This window comes from Rhopilema esculentum, chromosome 11 (assembly GCF_057945365.1).
Source record: "Rhopilema esculentum isolate cy_ngs chromosome 11, ASM5794536v1, whole genome shotgun sequence".
Classification (NCBI taxonomy): domain Eukaryota; kingdom Metazoa; phylum Cnidaria; class Scyphozoa; order Rhizostomeae; family Rhizostomatidae; genus Rhopilema; species Rhopilema esculentum.
This window is the reverse complement of record NC_142825.1, coordinates 9,384,983-9,400,887: the sequence shown is the minus strand read 5'-3', so window position 1 is coordinate 9,400,887 and position 15,905 is coordinate 9,384,983. Positions and strand designations below refer to the sequence as shown.

General features: G+C 34.2%; 1 protein-coding gene across 1 annotated transcript in view; it reads right to left on the bottom strand.

Annotated features, from left to right (window-relative positions):
- Positions 1–10,325: 10,325 nt before the first annotated feature.
- Positions 10,326–15,905, bottom strand: part of LOC135693322 (uridine-cytidine kinase 2-B) — a 39,094-nt gene continuing 33,514 nt past the window's right edge. Inside the window, exons 6-7 of the mRNA XM_065211765.2 lie at positions 14,327–14,375; positions 10,326–11,497 (exon numbers count right to left, since the gene is read on the bottom strand). Of these exons, the coding sequence (XP_065067837.1) occupies positions 11,370–11,497; positions 14,327–14,375 (177 nt within the window). The 3' untranslated portion in view covers positions 10,326–11,369. The remainder of the gene's footprint in view (positions 11,498–14,326; positions 14,376–15,905) is intronic.

The window sequence follows — 15,905 nt, the reverse complement described above, 5'->3', positions numbered from 1 at the left end:
GGAGAATTTCTACTTGACTATAAATTTGAGAGAGTTAAATGGTAACCAAGAGACAAGATTCTAGGGAAATTTTAAAAAGAATCGAGCATTAGCAGTGTGATAAAAATAGGGTCTCTGAATAAGATTTGCGAAGAATTAACAGAAGGATTCTAGAGAATGTTTTGAGGGAGAGTTCCTACTGGACTATAAATTTCAGAGAGTTAAATGGTAACCAAGAGACAAGATTCTAGGCAAATTTTAAAAAGAATCGAGCATCAGAAGTGTGATAAAAATAGGGTCTCTGAATAAGATTTGCGAAGAATTAACAGAGGGAATCTAGAGAATGTTTTGAGGGAGAGTTTCTACTGGACTATTAATTTGAGAGAGTTAAATGGTAACCAAGAGTCAAGATTCTAGGGAAATTTTAAAAAGAACCGAGCATCAGCAGTATGATAAAAATTATATCTCTGAATAAGATTTGGGAAGAATTAACAGAAGGTTTCTAGAGAATGTTTTGATGGAGAGTTTCTACTGGACTATTAATTTGAGAGAGTTAAATGGTAACCAAGAGACAAGATTTGAGGGAAATTTTAAAAACAATCGAGCATAAGCTGTGTGATAAAAATAGGGTATCTGAATAAGATTTGCGAAGAATTAACAGAGGGATTCTAGAGAATGTTTTGAGGGAGAGTTTCTACTGGACTATTAATTTGAGAGAGTTAAATGGTAACCAAGAGTCAAGATTCTAGGGAAATTTTAAAAAGAACCGAGCATCAGCAGTATGATAAAAATTATATCTCTGAATAAGATTTGGGAAGAATTAACAGAAGGTTTCTAGAGAATGTTTTGATGGAGAGTTTCTACTGGACTATTAATTTGAGAGAGTTAAATGGTAACCAAGAGACAAGATTTGAGGGAAATTTTAAAAACAATCGAGCATAAGCTGTGTGATAAAAATAGGGTATCTGAATAAGATTTGCGAAGAATTAACAGAGGGATTCTAGAGAATGTTTTGAGGGAGAGTTTCTACTGGACAATTTTTTTGAGAGAGTAAAATGGTAAGCAAGAGACAAGATTCTAGGCAAATTTTAAAAAGAATCGAGCATAAGCAGTGTGATATAAATTGGGTCTCTGAATAAGATTTGCGAAGAATTAACAGAAGGACTCTAGAGAATGTTTTGAGGGAGAGTTTCTACTGGACTATTAATTTGAGAGAGTTAAATGGTAACCAAGAGTCAAGATTCTAGGCAAATTTTAAAAAGAATCGAGCATAAGCAGTGTGATAAAAATAGGGTCTCTGAATAAGATTTGCGAAGAATTAACAGAGGGATTCTAGAGAATGTTTTGAGGAAGAGTTTCTACTGGACTATTATTTTGAGAGAGTAAAATGGTAAGCAAGAGACAAGATTCTAGGCAAATTATAAAAAGAACCGAGCATAAGCAGTATGATAAAAATTGGGTCTCTGAATAAGATTTGGGAAGAATTAACAGAAGGTTTCTAGAGAATGTTTTGAGGGAGAGTTTCTACTGGACTATTAATTTGAGAGAGTTAAATGGTAACCAAGAGACAAGATTTGAGGGAAATTTTAAAAACAATCGAGCATAAGCAGTGTGATAAAAATAGGGTCTCTGAATAAGATTTGCGAAGAATTAACAGAGGGATTCTAGAGAATGTTTTGAGGGAGAGTTTCTACTGGACAATAAATTTGAGAGAGTTAGATGGTAACCAAGAGACAAGATTCCAGTGAAATTTTAAAAACAATCAAGCATAAGCAGTGTGATAAAAAAAGGGTCTCTGAATAAGATTTGCGAAGAATTAACAGAAGGATTCTAGAGAATGTTTTGAGGGAGAGTTTCTACTGGACTATTAATTTGAGAGAGTTAAATGGTAACCAAGAGACAAGATTCTAGGCAAATTTTTAAAACAATCGAGCATAAGCAGTGTGATAAAAATAGGGTCTCTGAATAAGATTTGCGAAGAATTAACAGAGGGATTCTAGAGAATGTTTTGAGGGAGAATTTCTACTTGACTATAAATTTGAGAGAGTTAAATGGTAACCAAGAGACAAGATTCTAGGGAAATTTTAAAAAGAATCGAGCATTAGCAGTGTGATAAAAATAGGGTCTCTGAATAAGATTTGCGAAGAATTAACAGAAGGATTCTAGAGAATGTTTTGAGGGAGAGTTCCTACTGGACTATAAATTTCAGAGAGTTAAATGGTAACCAAGAGACAAGATTCTAGGCAAATTTTAAAAAGAATCGAGCATCAGCAGTATGATAAAAATTATATCTCTGAATAAGATTTGGGAAGAATTAACAGAAGGTTTCTAGAGAATGTTTTGATGGAGAGTTTCTACTGGACTATTAATTTGAGAGAGTTAAATGGTAACCAAGAGACAAGATTTGAGGGAAATTTTAAAAACAATCGAGCATAAGCTGTGTGATAAAAATAGGGTATCTGAATAAGATTTGCGAAGAATTAACAGAGGGATTCTAGAGAATGTTTTGAGGGAGAGTTTCTACTGGACAATTTTTTTGAGAGAGTAAAATGGTAAGCAAGAGACAAGATTCTAGGCAAATTTTAAAAAGAATCGAGCATAAGCAGTGTGATAAAAATTGGGTCTCTGAATAAGATTTGCGAAGAATTAACAGAAGGACTCTAGAGAATGTTTTGAGGGAGAGTTTCTACTGGACTATTAATTTGAGAGAGTTAAATGGTAACCAAGAGACAAGATTCTAGGCAAATTTTAAAAAGAATCGAGCATAAGCAGTGTGATAAAAATAGGGTCTCTGAATAAGATTTGCGAAGAATTAACAGAGGGATTCTAGAGAATGTTTTGAGGAAGAGTTTCTACTGGACTATTATTTTGAGAGAGTAAAATGGTAAGCAAGAGACAAGATTCTAGGCAAATTATAAAAAGAACCGAGCATAAGCAGTATGATAAAAATTGGGTCTCTGAATAAGATTTGGGAAGAATTAACAGAAGGTTTCTAGAGAATGTTTTGAGGGAGAGTTTCTACTGGACTATTAATTTGAGAGAGTTAAATGGTAACCAAGAGACAAGATTTGAGGGAAATTTTAAAAACAATCGAGCATAAGCAGTGTGATAAAAATAGGGTCTCTGAATAAGATTTGCGAAGAATTAACAGACGGATTCTAGAGAATGTTTTGAGGAAGAGTTTCTATTGGACTATTAATTTGAGAGAGTTAAATGGTAACCAAGAGACAAGATTTGAGGGAAATTTTAAAAACAATCGAGCATAAGCAGTGCGATAAAAATAGGGTCTTAATAAGATTTGCGAAGAATTAACAGAGGGATTCTAGAGAATGTTTTGAGGGAGAATTTCTACTTGACTATAAATTTGAGAGAGTTAAATGGTAACCAAGAGACAAGATTCTAGGGAAATTTTAAAAAGAATCGAGCATCAGCAGTGTGATAAAAATAGGGTCTCTGAATAAGATTTGCGAAGAATTAACAGAGGGATTCTAGAGAATGTTTTGAGGGAGAATTTCTACTTGACTATAAATTTGAGAGAGTTAAATGGTAACCAAGAGACAAGATTCTAGAGAAATTTTAAAAAGAATCGAGCATTAGCAGTGTGATAAAAAAAGGGTCTCTGAATAATATTTGCAAAGAATTAACAGAGGGATTCTAGAGAATGTTTTGAAGGAGAGTTTCTACTGGACTATTTATTTGAGAGAGTTAAAAGGGTAAGCAAGAGACAAGATTCTAGTGAAATTTTAAAAACAATCGAGCATAAGCAGTGTGATAAAAATAGGATCGCTGAATAAGATTTGCAAAGAATTAACAGAGGGATTCTAGAGAATGTTTAGAGGGAGAGTCTCTACTGGGCTATAAATTTGAGAGAGTTAGATGGTAAGCAAGAGTCAAGATTCTAGGGAAATTTTAAAAACAATCAAGAATAAGCAGTGTGATAAAAATAGGCTCTCTGAATAAGATTTGCAAAGAATTAACAGAGGGATTCTAGAGAATGTTTTGAGGGAGAGTTTCTACTGGACTATTAATTTGAGAGAGTTAAATGGTAACCAAGAGTCAAGATTCTAGGGAAATATTAAAAAGAATCGAGTGTAAAGGATGTGAAAAAAAAGAGTCCCTTGAAAAGATTTGCAAAGAATTAACAGAGAGATTCTAGAGAATGTTTTGAGGGAGAGTTTCTCCTGGACTATTTTTTTGAGAGAGTTGAATGGTAACCAAGTGACATAATTTGAGGGAAATTTTAAAAAGAATCGAGCATAAACAGTGTGATAAAAAAGGGTCTATGAATAAGATTTGCGAAGAATTAACAGAGGGATTCTAGAGAATGTTTTAAGGAAGAGTTTCTACTGGACTATAAATTTGAGAGAGTTAAAGGTTAACAAAGAGACAAGATTCCAGTGTAATTTTAAAAACAATCAAGCATAAGCAGTGTGATACAAATAGGGTCTCTGAATAAGATTTGCGAAGAATTAACAGAGGTATTCTAGAGAATGTTTTGAGGGAGAGTTTCTATTGGACTATAAATTTGAGAGAGTTAAATGGTAACCAAGAGACAAGATTTGAGGGAAATTTTAAAAAGAATCGAGCATAAGCAGTGTGATAAAAAAGGGTCTCTGAATAAGATTTGCGAAGAATTAACAGAGGTATTCTAGAGAATGTTTTGAGGGAGAGTTTCTACTGGACTATAAATTTGAGAGAGTTAAATGGTAACCAAGAGACAAGATTTGAGGGAAATTTCAAAAAGACTCGAGCATAAGCAGTGTGATAAAAAAAGGGTCTATGAATAAGATTTGTGAAAAATTAACAGAGGGATTCTAGAGAATGTTTTGAGGAAGAGTTTCTACTGGACTATAAATTGAAGAGAGAGTTAAATGGTAACCAAAAGACAAGATTCTAGGGAAATTTTAAAAACAATCGAGCATAAGCAGTGTGATAAAAATAGGGTCTCTGACAAAGATTTGCGAAGAATTAACAGAGAGATTCTAGAGAATGTTTTGAGGGAGAGTTTATACTGGACTATAAATTTGAGAGAGTTAAAGGGTAAACAAGAGACAAGATTCTAGGCAAATTTTAAAAACAATCGAGCATAAGCAGTGTGATAAAAATAGGGTCGCTGAATAAGATTTGCAAAGAATTAACAGAGGGATTCTAGAGAATGTTTTGAGGGAGAGTTTCCACTGGACTATTTATTTGAGAGAGTTAAAGGGTAACCAAGAGACAAAATTTGAGGGAAATTTTAAAAACAATCGAGCATAAGCAGTGTGATTAAAATAGGGTCGCTGAATAAGATTTGCGAAGAATTAACAGAAGGATTCTAGAAAATGTTTTGAGCGAGAGTTTCTACTGGAATATAAATTTGAGGGAGTTAAATAGTAAGCAAGAGTCGAGATTCTAGGAAAAATTTAAAAACAATCAAGCATAAGTAGTGTGATAAAAAAAGGGTCTCTGAATAAGATTGGCAAAGAATTAACAGAGGGATTCTAGAGAATGTTTCGAGGGAGAGTCTCTACTGGGCTATTAATTTGAGAGAGTTAAATGGTAACCAAGAGACAAGATTTGAGGGAAATTTTAAAAACAATCGAGCATAAGCAGTGTGATAAAAAAAGGGTCTCTGAATAAGATTTCCGAAGAATTAACAGAGGGATTCTAGAGAATTTTTTGAGGGAGAGTTTCTACTGGGCTATTAATTTGAGAGAGTTAAATGGTAACCAAGAGACAAGATTTGAGGGAAATTTTAAAAACAATCGAGCATAAGCAGTGTGATAAAAAAAGGGTCTCTGAATAATATTTGCAAAGAATTAACAGAGGGATTCTAGAGAATGTTTTGAAGGAGAGTTTCTACTGGACTATTTATTTGAGAGAGTTAAAAGGGTAAGCAAGAGACAAGATTCTAGTGAAATTTTAAAAACAATCGAGCATAAGCAGTGTGATAAAAATAGGATCGCTGAATAAGATTTGCAAAGAATTAACAGAGGGATTCTAGAGAATGTTTAGAGGGAGAGTCTCTACTGGGCTATAAATTTGAGAGAGTTAGATGGTAAGCAAGAGTCAAGATTCTAGGGAAATTTTAAAAACAATCAAGAATAAGCAGTGTGATAAAAATAGGGTCTCTGAATAAGATTTGCAAAGAATTAACAGAGGGATTCTAGAGAATGTTTTGAGGGAGAGTTTCTACTGGACTATTAATTTGAGAGAGTTAAATGGTAACCAAGAGTCAAGATTCTAGGGAAATATTAAAAAGAATCGAGTGTAAAGGATGTGAAAAAAAAGAGTCCCTTGAAAAGATTTGCAAAGAATTAACAGAGAGATTCTAGAGAATGTTTTGAGGGAGAGTTTCTCCTGGACTATTTTTTTGAGAGAGTTAAATGGTAACCAAGTGACAAGATTTGAGGGAAATTTTAAAAAGAATCGAGCATAAACAGTGTGATAAAAAAGGGTCTATGAATAAGATTTGCGAAGAATTAACAGAGGGATTCTAGAGAATGTTTTAAGGAAGAGTTTCTACTGGACTATAAATTTGAGAGAGTTAAAGGTTAACAAAGAGACAAGATTCCAGTGTAATTTTAAAAACAATCAAGCATAAGCAGTGTGATACAAATAGGGTCTCTGAATAAGATTTGCGAAGAATTAACAGAGGTATTCTAGAGAATGTTTTGAGGGAGAGTTTCTATTGGACTATAAATTTGAGAGAGTTAAATGGTAACCAAGAGACAAGATTTGAGGGAAATTTTAAAAAGAATCGAGCATAAGCAGTGTGATAAAAAAGGGTCTCTGAATAAGATTTGCGAAGAATTAACAGAGGTATTCTAGAGAATGTTTTGAGGGAGAGTTTCTACTGGACTATAAATTTGAGAGAGTTAAATGGTAACCAAGAGACAAGATTTGAGGGAAATTTTAAAAAGAATCGAGCATAAGCAGTGTGATAAAAAAGGGTCTCTGAATAAGATTTGCGAAGAATTAACAGAGGTATTCTAGAGAATGTTTTGAGGGAGAGTTTCTACTGGACTATAAATTTGAGAGAGTTAAATGGTAACCAAGAGACAAGATTTGAGGGAAATTTTAAAAAGAATCGAGCATAAGCAGTGTGATAAAAAAAGGGTCTATGAATAAGATTTGTGAAAAATTAACAGAGGGATTCTAGAGAATGTTTTGAGGAAGAGTTTCTACTGGACTATAAATTGAAGAGAGAGTTAAATGGTAACCAAAAGACAAGATTCTAGGGAAATTTTAAAAAGAATTGAGCATAAGCAGTGTGATAAAAATAGGGTCTCTGAATAAAATTTGCAAAGAATTAACAGAGGGATTCTAGGGAATGTTTGAAGGAGAGTTTCTACTGGACTTCTTATTTGAGAGTGTTAAAGGAGAATCAAGAGAACAAGATTGTAGGGAAATCTTAAAAAGAATCGAGTGTAAGGGATGTGAAAAATAGGGTCCCTGAAAAAGATTTGCAAATAATTAACAGATAGATTCCAGATCTCAGCCAATTCGTCATACTTTTAATTGATTTTACAAGACTTAGAGGGATTTCATCATACTCTTTCAGGTTATGGGAAAAAATTTCAAAAATCCCAAAAGTAGATTTTTATGACTTCGTCACTTGACAACTCTATTTTCCTTAGGAAATAGGATCTACAATATGATCTACACCCCTACCTAGCGCTTTATATTGCCCCCCCCCCCTACTTGGCGCCGCCAATGGAAATCAACAAATTGGAGTGCTGGGCGGAAATGGTATTAATCTTACTTCTGAGTTAATTCTCCTTTTTATTTTTCAAATGCTCCAGATTGGTTGTAAAGCTTTAGGAGAAAACGATTGAAGACGAGTTCAGTGAAGGTATTCATCTGATTTTACAGATCAACAACAAAATCTTCCAGTTGAAGGTCCATCATACAGCTTAAAACGGTATCATTTTATTCAACACGTATCTTATAAAATCCTAGAGGTTACAAATAAATATGTTTTCAGCCTTACCTTAACCTTTTTGGATTCATTGCCATAATTTCACTTTATCAATTCACTTCACGTGGCCTACCACCATTTTGTTTTCATTTCATAACAAGGAATGAAAAGGAGGTTGCCTCGAGTTAAGGAGCAAAGATTTTCAACAATAATAGGTGTTTTTTAAAAAAAAATTATAATCGAAAGGGTTAGGGACAAGACTTAAAACAAGAATACGAATGAATCAAAATTATATTTTAATCATAAATAAAAAAGAATTTTGTGCCATTATTGACGGAAAGATTTAATAAAGGAGTTTTTTATTTTTAAACCAGTGAGTTGAGAATAATTCGAAAGCCTAGGTAAGTATGATGTGAAAATTCATGTTCATTCGAAAGATACAATTAGATACAATAACAAAAAACCTGAGGGCATCAAGAATGAAATCATTGAGGCTTTCTTTTGCGTGAATAAACCAAGTCTATAAGCTTATACAAATTGCCATTTCTTGTTTTAAATTTTTTTGGTCCAAATCCTTGCCTACACCTTCAAAACTCTCTATGAACCATGAAGAGATTTGAACCATATCTTGAAGACATCCAAAGCAAATAGATCAAGAGAAATTGCAGTTTTTAAGGCTTCTTTTCGCGACAAAAAAAGCCAAGTCCATAGGCTTACAAAAACTGTTATTTTTTCATCAAAATTTTTTTGGTCTAAAACCTTGCGTTTACAACTCTCTTTGAACTATAAAGAGGTCTAAACCATATCTTGCAGATATCCAAAGCAAATAAATAAAAACAATTGCAGTTTCTAATGCTTCCTTTGGCGGCAAAACCAAGTCTATATACTTACCGAAATTGCTATTCTTCTATCAACAATTTCTTGGCCCAAAGATTTTTCTAGCTGCTCTAAATAAACTATCAAAAGATCTGGAGCATGTCTTTCGGTCATTGAAAGAGGTTTCCATGAGAAAAATCAATGCTTTGAGGTTCCTTTTTTTTGTGAAAACAGCAAGGCTAAAGGCCTAATCTTAGACGCGTTAAGAAAAGAAAATCTTGCCCGCAAAAAGAGCCCTGTTTAGATAAAAGAGAAATTAGACGTTTGATTATTTGTCCGCCCAACTTGGAAGTTTCTATTTTTCAAAATAATTAATTGCTTACTTTGGATTTATCTATGAAGAGGAATACCCGCAAAACACCCTGCCGTGGAAAACCCTATTTTGATCCTAGAAAATCAACGAGCATGTATCGAAAAAATTGACTTCTGAATAAGATTTGCAAAGAATTAACAAAGGGATTTTAGAGAATGTTAAATTGCTAAATTTCGATAAGGTTTTCTTCTCGAAACTGAGGCAAATATTGGTTACGCAGCATCGTAAGGCTCCCCTAATAGCGCGTGGGCATAATTTGGGGCTGAATACGAGCATTCTGAACGTGATAAAAATGGCCAAATAGATTTGTCACTTCACTACCACAAGGAAGGAGCCAGAGCAAGATTGTTTTGTGAAAATAGATTTGGCTATTTCATATCTAGAAGAAAACACGAGCAAAAATTGACCATTCCTAATTGAGACAGCGGAATCCAGTATTTCATATACATATCCATATACATGCTGTGGATATGTAAACAATTTCATGGTCCGAAAAGCAAAGCATGCACATTAACTTTTCAAAGGCTAAACTTGATTATTTAGAAAAGTCATTTCTGTGCTGAACTGCCATGATGGGTATGATAATAAAGTGCATATAAAGCAATTTGATGAATAGGGTCCAAAAATTGACCAGACAAGAAAAATCTCATGAGGAATGTAAGTAAGCATGGATTGATAAAGATTATTTAATGAGCAGCAACTTGCCATAAAGAGAATTAAAAATTAAGATTTCGAGATTCATTTATACTACGTAATCGATAGCATCGTTAAAGATTCTATCATGGTCAAGTGATGATTTAAATATTTATAGGTAAAAAGTTTATCCCTGAAAATGGGTGCATTTCTTGGCAGAATTGAAGCCACAAAACTGCCAAAGTGGCTTTTTTATATGGCAAATACTTGTCTATTGTTCAGCCGTGAAACCAAACAGTCGATAACACTGATCAGATATAAATCAGTATTAACAACTGGGTTCCACTGATTGCGCTCCAACTTAAGAATTGTTTAAGTAAACTCTTTTCACTAAAAAGTAAATTTTACAATCATTCTCGCTTTTTATACCAAAGAGGCATCAAATCTATACGATAAACAGCTTCCGAAATGCAAAATCTAATGACAATATGACTCTTTAGATAACATCTACGCGAAGAGAGTTGGAAATTTCCAGTAAACCGTGAGCCGCGACAATGATATTACTGCTATGATATCTCTATACGGACACCGAACACAAGATTATCCATTTCAAAGACAATAATATAATGACAAAGATTTTCAAGTTTGAAGAAGTTCCTGTAACTGAACTGACAGTTTTAAATTTAAGGCATATGACAAGGTAGATGATTAAAGAGCGATTATAGAAAAAAGGTGTTATACACAGCTTTTTTAAAATATATCTTACAAGATTAGTGTAATAATAATTCTTAAAATGTTTCTTTATTACTTTCAACTGACATACATTGCAACTGAATATTTTCACGAATATACTTGTTACTGTTTAGCTTTTCTTTTCTGAACATATTCAATTTTTAAGATTTTGAATAACCTATCCGCACAGAGTTTACAAACTTTGAATTTTAAAATGATTTCAGATAATCATGCTTGACCTACATTTCTTTGCCAAAATACCAAATTAGAGTTCTATTAAGTTTGTTATGAATTTAAAAAATGTCAAATACAATAGAAGCAGACAATAAATGGTGGATAAATTGAAATATCAGCACTGATAATAATGTAGCCACACAAGAAAGTAAGCTGAGCTTCTTTGAATTAACAGCTTTGATTCGAGATAATTGGTTATTATCAAATTAAAGGCATTGAGTCATGATAAATAGACTGGGTATACCCTAAGTGCCAAAATCCGCTGAGTCATGATTTCCATGACTGCGATGCTATTGGCTGACCTTGAACTGGTCACATGAACTCACCTCGTACTGATTAACATAACAGTTTCCATCAATAGCAAGTTGTCAACAACGGATGCCAATATCACATGAAACAGCAGCGATCACGCCGAAACCAAATGACCCCCTATAGAGAAAGCCTATTTACCATGACTCAATGCCTTTAAGTAACTTCGAGTCATGTACAGCATTCTAAAGAATTTTAAGAATACATATCAAAGGAGAAACAAGTATAATAAATACAAACTACGTCACTCTATGTCACAAAACTAAACGACAATCTACGTACTGAATGGGAATTCTATCTAGAAATCATCACACGATCAGTGATCTGAACTGATCACATGATCAAACTGTATTCAGAAATGATCACAAGACAACAACATTGCTGCAGCATAAATCAGTGCGGTCGGATCTTACTGCTGATAGTTCCGGATTCGGACTGATGGCGTGTCCGTTTTTTAGTGCTGTCCGCTGATTTATCGTTTAGCAAGTCCTTGATGTGCTGGACAATCAGATCAATGGCCACTGAAATATGTGCAAATAATTAATCGTCAACAAATTTATATTTTAAATGTTACATTAGTCAATGAGTTACATCTGGATGAAACAGGAAATTTTAATGACTGCAAATCCTAAGAAAGATTGGTTCTATTTGGAACTTTTTGAACAAGCAGTGGAGCCGACAAGGTAAGGTCAGTAGGAGAAAGGGAATAGAAAAGAAAGGTCTTGGCGAGGCACATATTGGAAAACACCCTTAACTTTGGGTTTGAATATATTCCAAAAAGCATATTTGGGATTGCTAGCTTTTCAATCCTTCTAAATTTAAAGTAAGTGGTTGCAAAAATCACTTGTAACGTAACGTGCAAACTGCTGTGATGTCAAGAGGAAGCACTTGTTTGTTGACAAGAGACAGAAACATTTAAATTGCTCTTGGCTATTTGCAAGAATCTCTTTGTTTCTTTTAACCAATGCATGCAACGAGACTAACATAACTAACCTTTCCTTTTTGCTATGCAAACGTTTTTTAGAGATGACAAGTCTTACATAGACACAGAGGCCTTTTTCAGCAAGAAGAACAGTTTAGGTGAATTGGGCGCTACGTGCTTCGTGCTTAGACGCCATTGGTGCTATAGTTTTTTCGAATGCTTCGATATATATAGCTACAGAGGCAACTAGATTCAAGCCACGTTCTGAGTTTTGGTTTTTCGTTCATCTTCATGTGATACCTGGCGGGACACAGGGATGCGCTTGAACATATGCTACATTTGGAGCAACAATGAGCGCCCAAGGAAAATTGGTAAGAACCTGTACCAAATGGGGTCGAGACAATCGCCCCCATCAAACTCCACGTGCCTACGCTACTGTAAGGACATATAAAGATAAAAAACTAATAAACGGCATTTATAGCGTTAAATTTGGTTCAACTGTCGCTTTCTTATTTTGGACCACTCAAGACAGCATACAAATAACTCTGTTCAAAAATTTTTCCTGCAGCTATAGCATTGCAAAACTAACCTCAAGGAAAGGGAAACCTCCCAACAACAAAATATCTCTTGACCTACATATGTTGTTTATAAGAAAATTGCACATTATTTTCAGTTTTACAGATTCTAGAATTAACTGGATAGTGGGAGCGCCTGGATGGATAGATGGGATAGATTTAATAAGCTAAGCAGCTTAAAACCTAGATCAGGCTATTTTCGTCGTTAAACGAGCAATTCACAAACACAGCCAGCACCATGGCATACAAGACATGTACTTGATCAGTTTATCGATCCGGATTTGTTAATTCCATAATGTTTGAATAAACTCTGAAAAAGGGAAATGTTGACTTGCTATTTCAGCTGTTAAGATGCCACGTTGAATTAACTGTGTAGCTATTCCATTGTTGATCCCTATGTAGTTATTCCATTCAATTTATTGTTCTAAACATTTTGTTCTAATCAGAATTGTTTGAGGTATTCAAGTCAGTTCGTTATAAGACAGTAAATTCGTACATCAAATTGATTCGTAAAATTCCAGTCAATCTTACGCATGACAAATAATTTGTCGTATAAAAACTAATTCGTTTTATAACAATCAATTTCTTGTTTGTCAGTCAATTCGCACGAAAATTATTACATCGCAATCCAGTGAATTGGGTGTAAAACAGTCTATTATGTTTAAATCAGTCAATAAAGGTCTTTTAACTTTTTTATGAAACCCAAACACCATCTCTGGTTCAAGTCAAGCAAAATTTTAAGTGCAACGATACTGATAGCGCAAAACAAGTGCAGCAATAACAAAGTTCATACCAAAAATGCCGTTTCGGCAAATGGCATAAAATAGAAATTTTATCTTGCACATATTGGTTTAAAAACGACGGATATCTGGTCAGACGATGCTAACATATCAAAGACAAAGTACAAAACTGAGCTGCTGATAAGATTAATGGTCGATGTAATTAAAAAATAATTTGGTATTAGACATCAATAAACATCCGCAAATGCAAGAATTACTGTGAGGAAAATATTTTTTATCAAAAAATTGCTTACTTTCAGAATAATAATGAATTTTTTATGCTTAGCTTGAATGCCAGTAGCCGTTCTACTAACACGATTCCTCACATAATGCAGTTAACTTGGCACTAAAGGACAGCAACAATCATATTTAAAATTTTTTATAAAGCTATCCAGGAAATTAAAATCTCTGCTTGATTGAAAGTTTTCCGTTTGGGCCTTCTTAAGCTAACATTGATTATGTCCATTCTTGAAACTTATAACGAATTGTTCACTTGAAGTTAAGGCAATGTCATAATAACTTTTTTATTTGAACAGAAAGGTAGAAAAAGTTTAATTTTTCTCACACATCTCAATAAACAGCAGCCTAACATAAAAACTGACTGATTTTTTAGGAGATATTTGAAAAAGCAATATGATCATAATCATAAGCCAATAACTGCTGATAGAATGTATTTGCTTTTATGTGTGACATGCTTTTATATGTTTTATAAAGGCCGAAATAGTGACCAAATTCGTCTCATGATCTCCTGGCTACTTAATGGTCCTTAGGTAAAATTAATTCTTGCATAGATTTTTTCTGTCAAAAGATCAAATTTGTCAAAGCATACTATTTTGTATGACAGGCCTCAATGTCGACATCGCTTTGACTCTGGGGTATTGTTCTATCGATTATTTTGTTGGTTCACAAAAGGTGGTGTTTGGTACAGACTGCTTCCGCTTCTCTTTTTTGTCCATAGTTTCCTAGTTTGTCGTTGTAACACTAGCAAATAGCGCAGCATTCTGGATCCAATATGGATCCGATCTCGTGTAACCGGGGCCTTACAAAGAAGCACAAATTGAAAGTCGAACCTACCGGTGTTATCTGCTCCTCTTGGTATTATTACATCAGCATATTTCTTGGTCTATGCAAAAAAGAGAGATACTTTAAAAAGAAAAAACGGGATACATTTATACACGTTTTAGAAAAAGCAAAATCTTTGCTTTGAACGAATCTGAGAGAGGTACTGTCTATAACAGGATGATTTAGTGTTAAGGAAGTAGACAAGTAGGGTAAAACGATGTAGGGTTGGACAAGAGGACAATTCTCTTCAACCCTGGAAGGTTACAAAGAGGGTTTCGTTTTTTGCTTTTGGTATACCCTGATTTCTTTAGTATGCTGGTTTTTGGAGTTCGGTTGCCACTACGGACACTATCCTTCAACGGACAGCTCCCTTCAACAGAAACCACCCTATAAAAAGACAGTAACTCTAGGTTAATGTGGAGGCTCCACTGTAAATATCAGCAAACTACTTGAACGATCTCATAATCAACCATAGAAAAAAGAGTTGCAATGAGGTGACAAAAACAAATGAAAAACATTTGAAAATAAGTCAACTTATCCATATCGCATACCATCATCGCCTATTTTAAATTTTTACACTTTTTAGTCCGCTCAGTTTTGCTCTGATGAAGCCCCGTATGCTGGAGCGAACTATTAGCCAAAGTTAATTAACGTGTGTTTACTGTTGTTTTTTGCATAACAGAATTTTGCATAGCATAATCTAATCACGGTTTCCACCTTTTTTGCAGAACAAGTAATAAAACTATTCAATTTTTTATAGAATGACTTAAAAAAGCATAGAAATTTTGCAAAGTATCTTTTCTAGAAGCAAAGTTTCCTTGGATGCTTATTTGCCTCACTTAATTCGTTACCACACAGTCTTGACCTCGTTGATAATGTTACTAGACAATTCATAAACTTGCCTGATGATCGCATTAACCGTGAAACTCAGAGTAGCAACTTATAACCGTTCAGTTCTTACACCAAACAGCGTGTTCTTACACCAAACGGCGTGTTCTTACACCAAACGGCGTGTTCTTACACCAAACGGCGTGTTCTTACACCAAACGGCGTGTTCTTACACCAAACGGCGTGTTCTTACACCAAACGGCGTGTTCTTATACAAACGGCGTGTTCTTACACCAAACGGCGTGTTCTTACACCAAACCAAACATGATAACTACATGAAGGCAAAACACCAACGGCAAGAAATATGGAAGGTGTACCACTCTTTTTGAACAAAGTTGCAAAATTTTTACAAACCACGAAATTCTAAAATGATCACTTTCTATAAATTTAATGGTTAACAAACTTACATTAAACATTAAACGGCAATAATACCAACGTCTTTAAATTTGTCAAAAGCAGGGGTTTGCTGGTAAGTGTAAGATTTTGCAAATTAAATACTTCTACCGTAATATAAAATTTGTTCATTAAACTTTCCACTAAGCACAGCTTTGATTCTGGGCAACAGGAAAAACAGAAAAAGATTGAGGTGATCTTGAGTTAGGTGAAAATGGTGCACAAGTGTGGAATAGACTTTCCAGTACAAAGAAATCCATAACAAGTCCTGAAGAAATCACGCAAAAGAACAAAACATTTGATAGCCAAA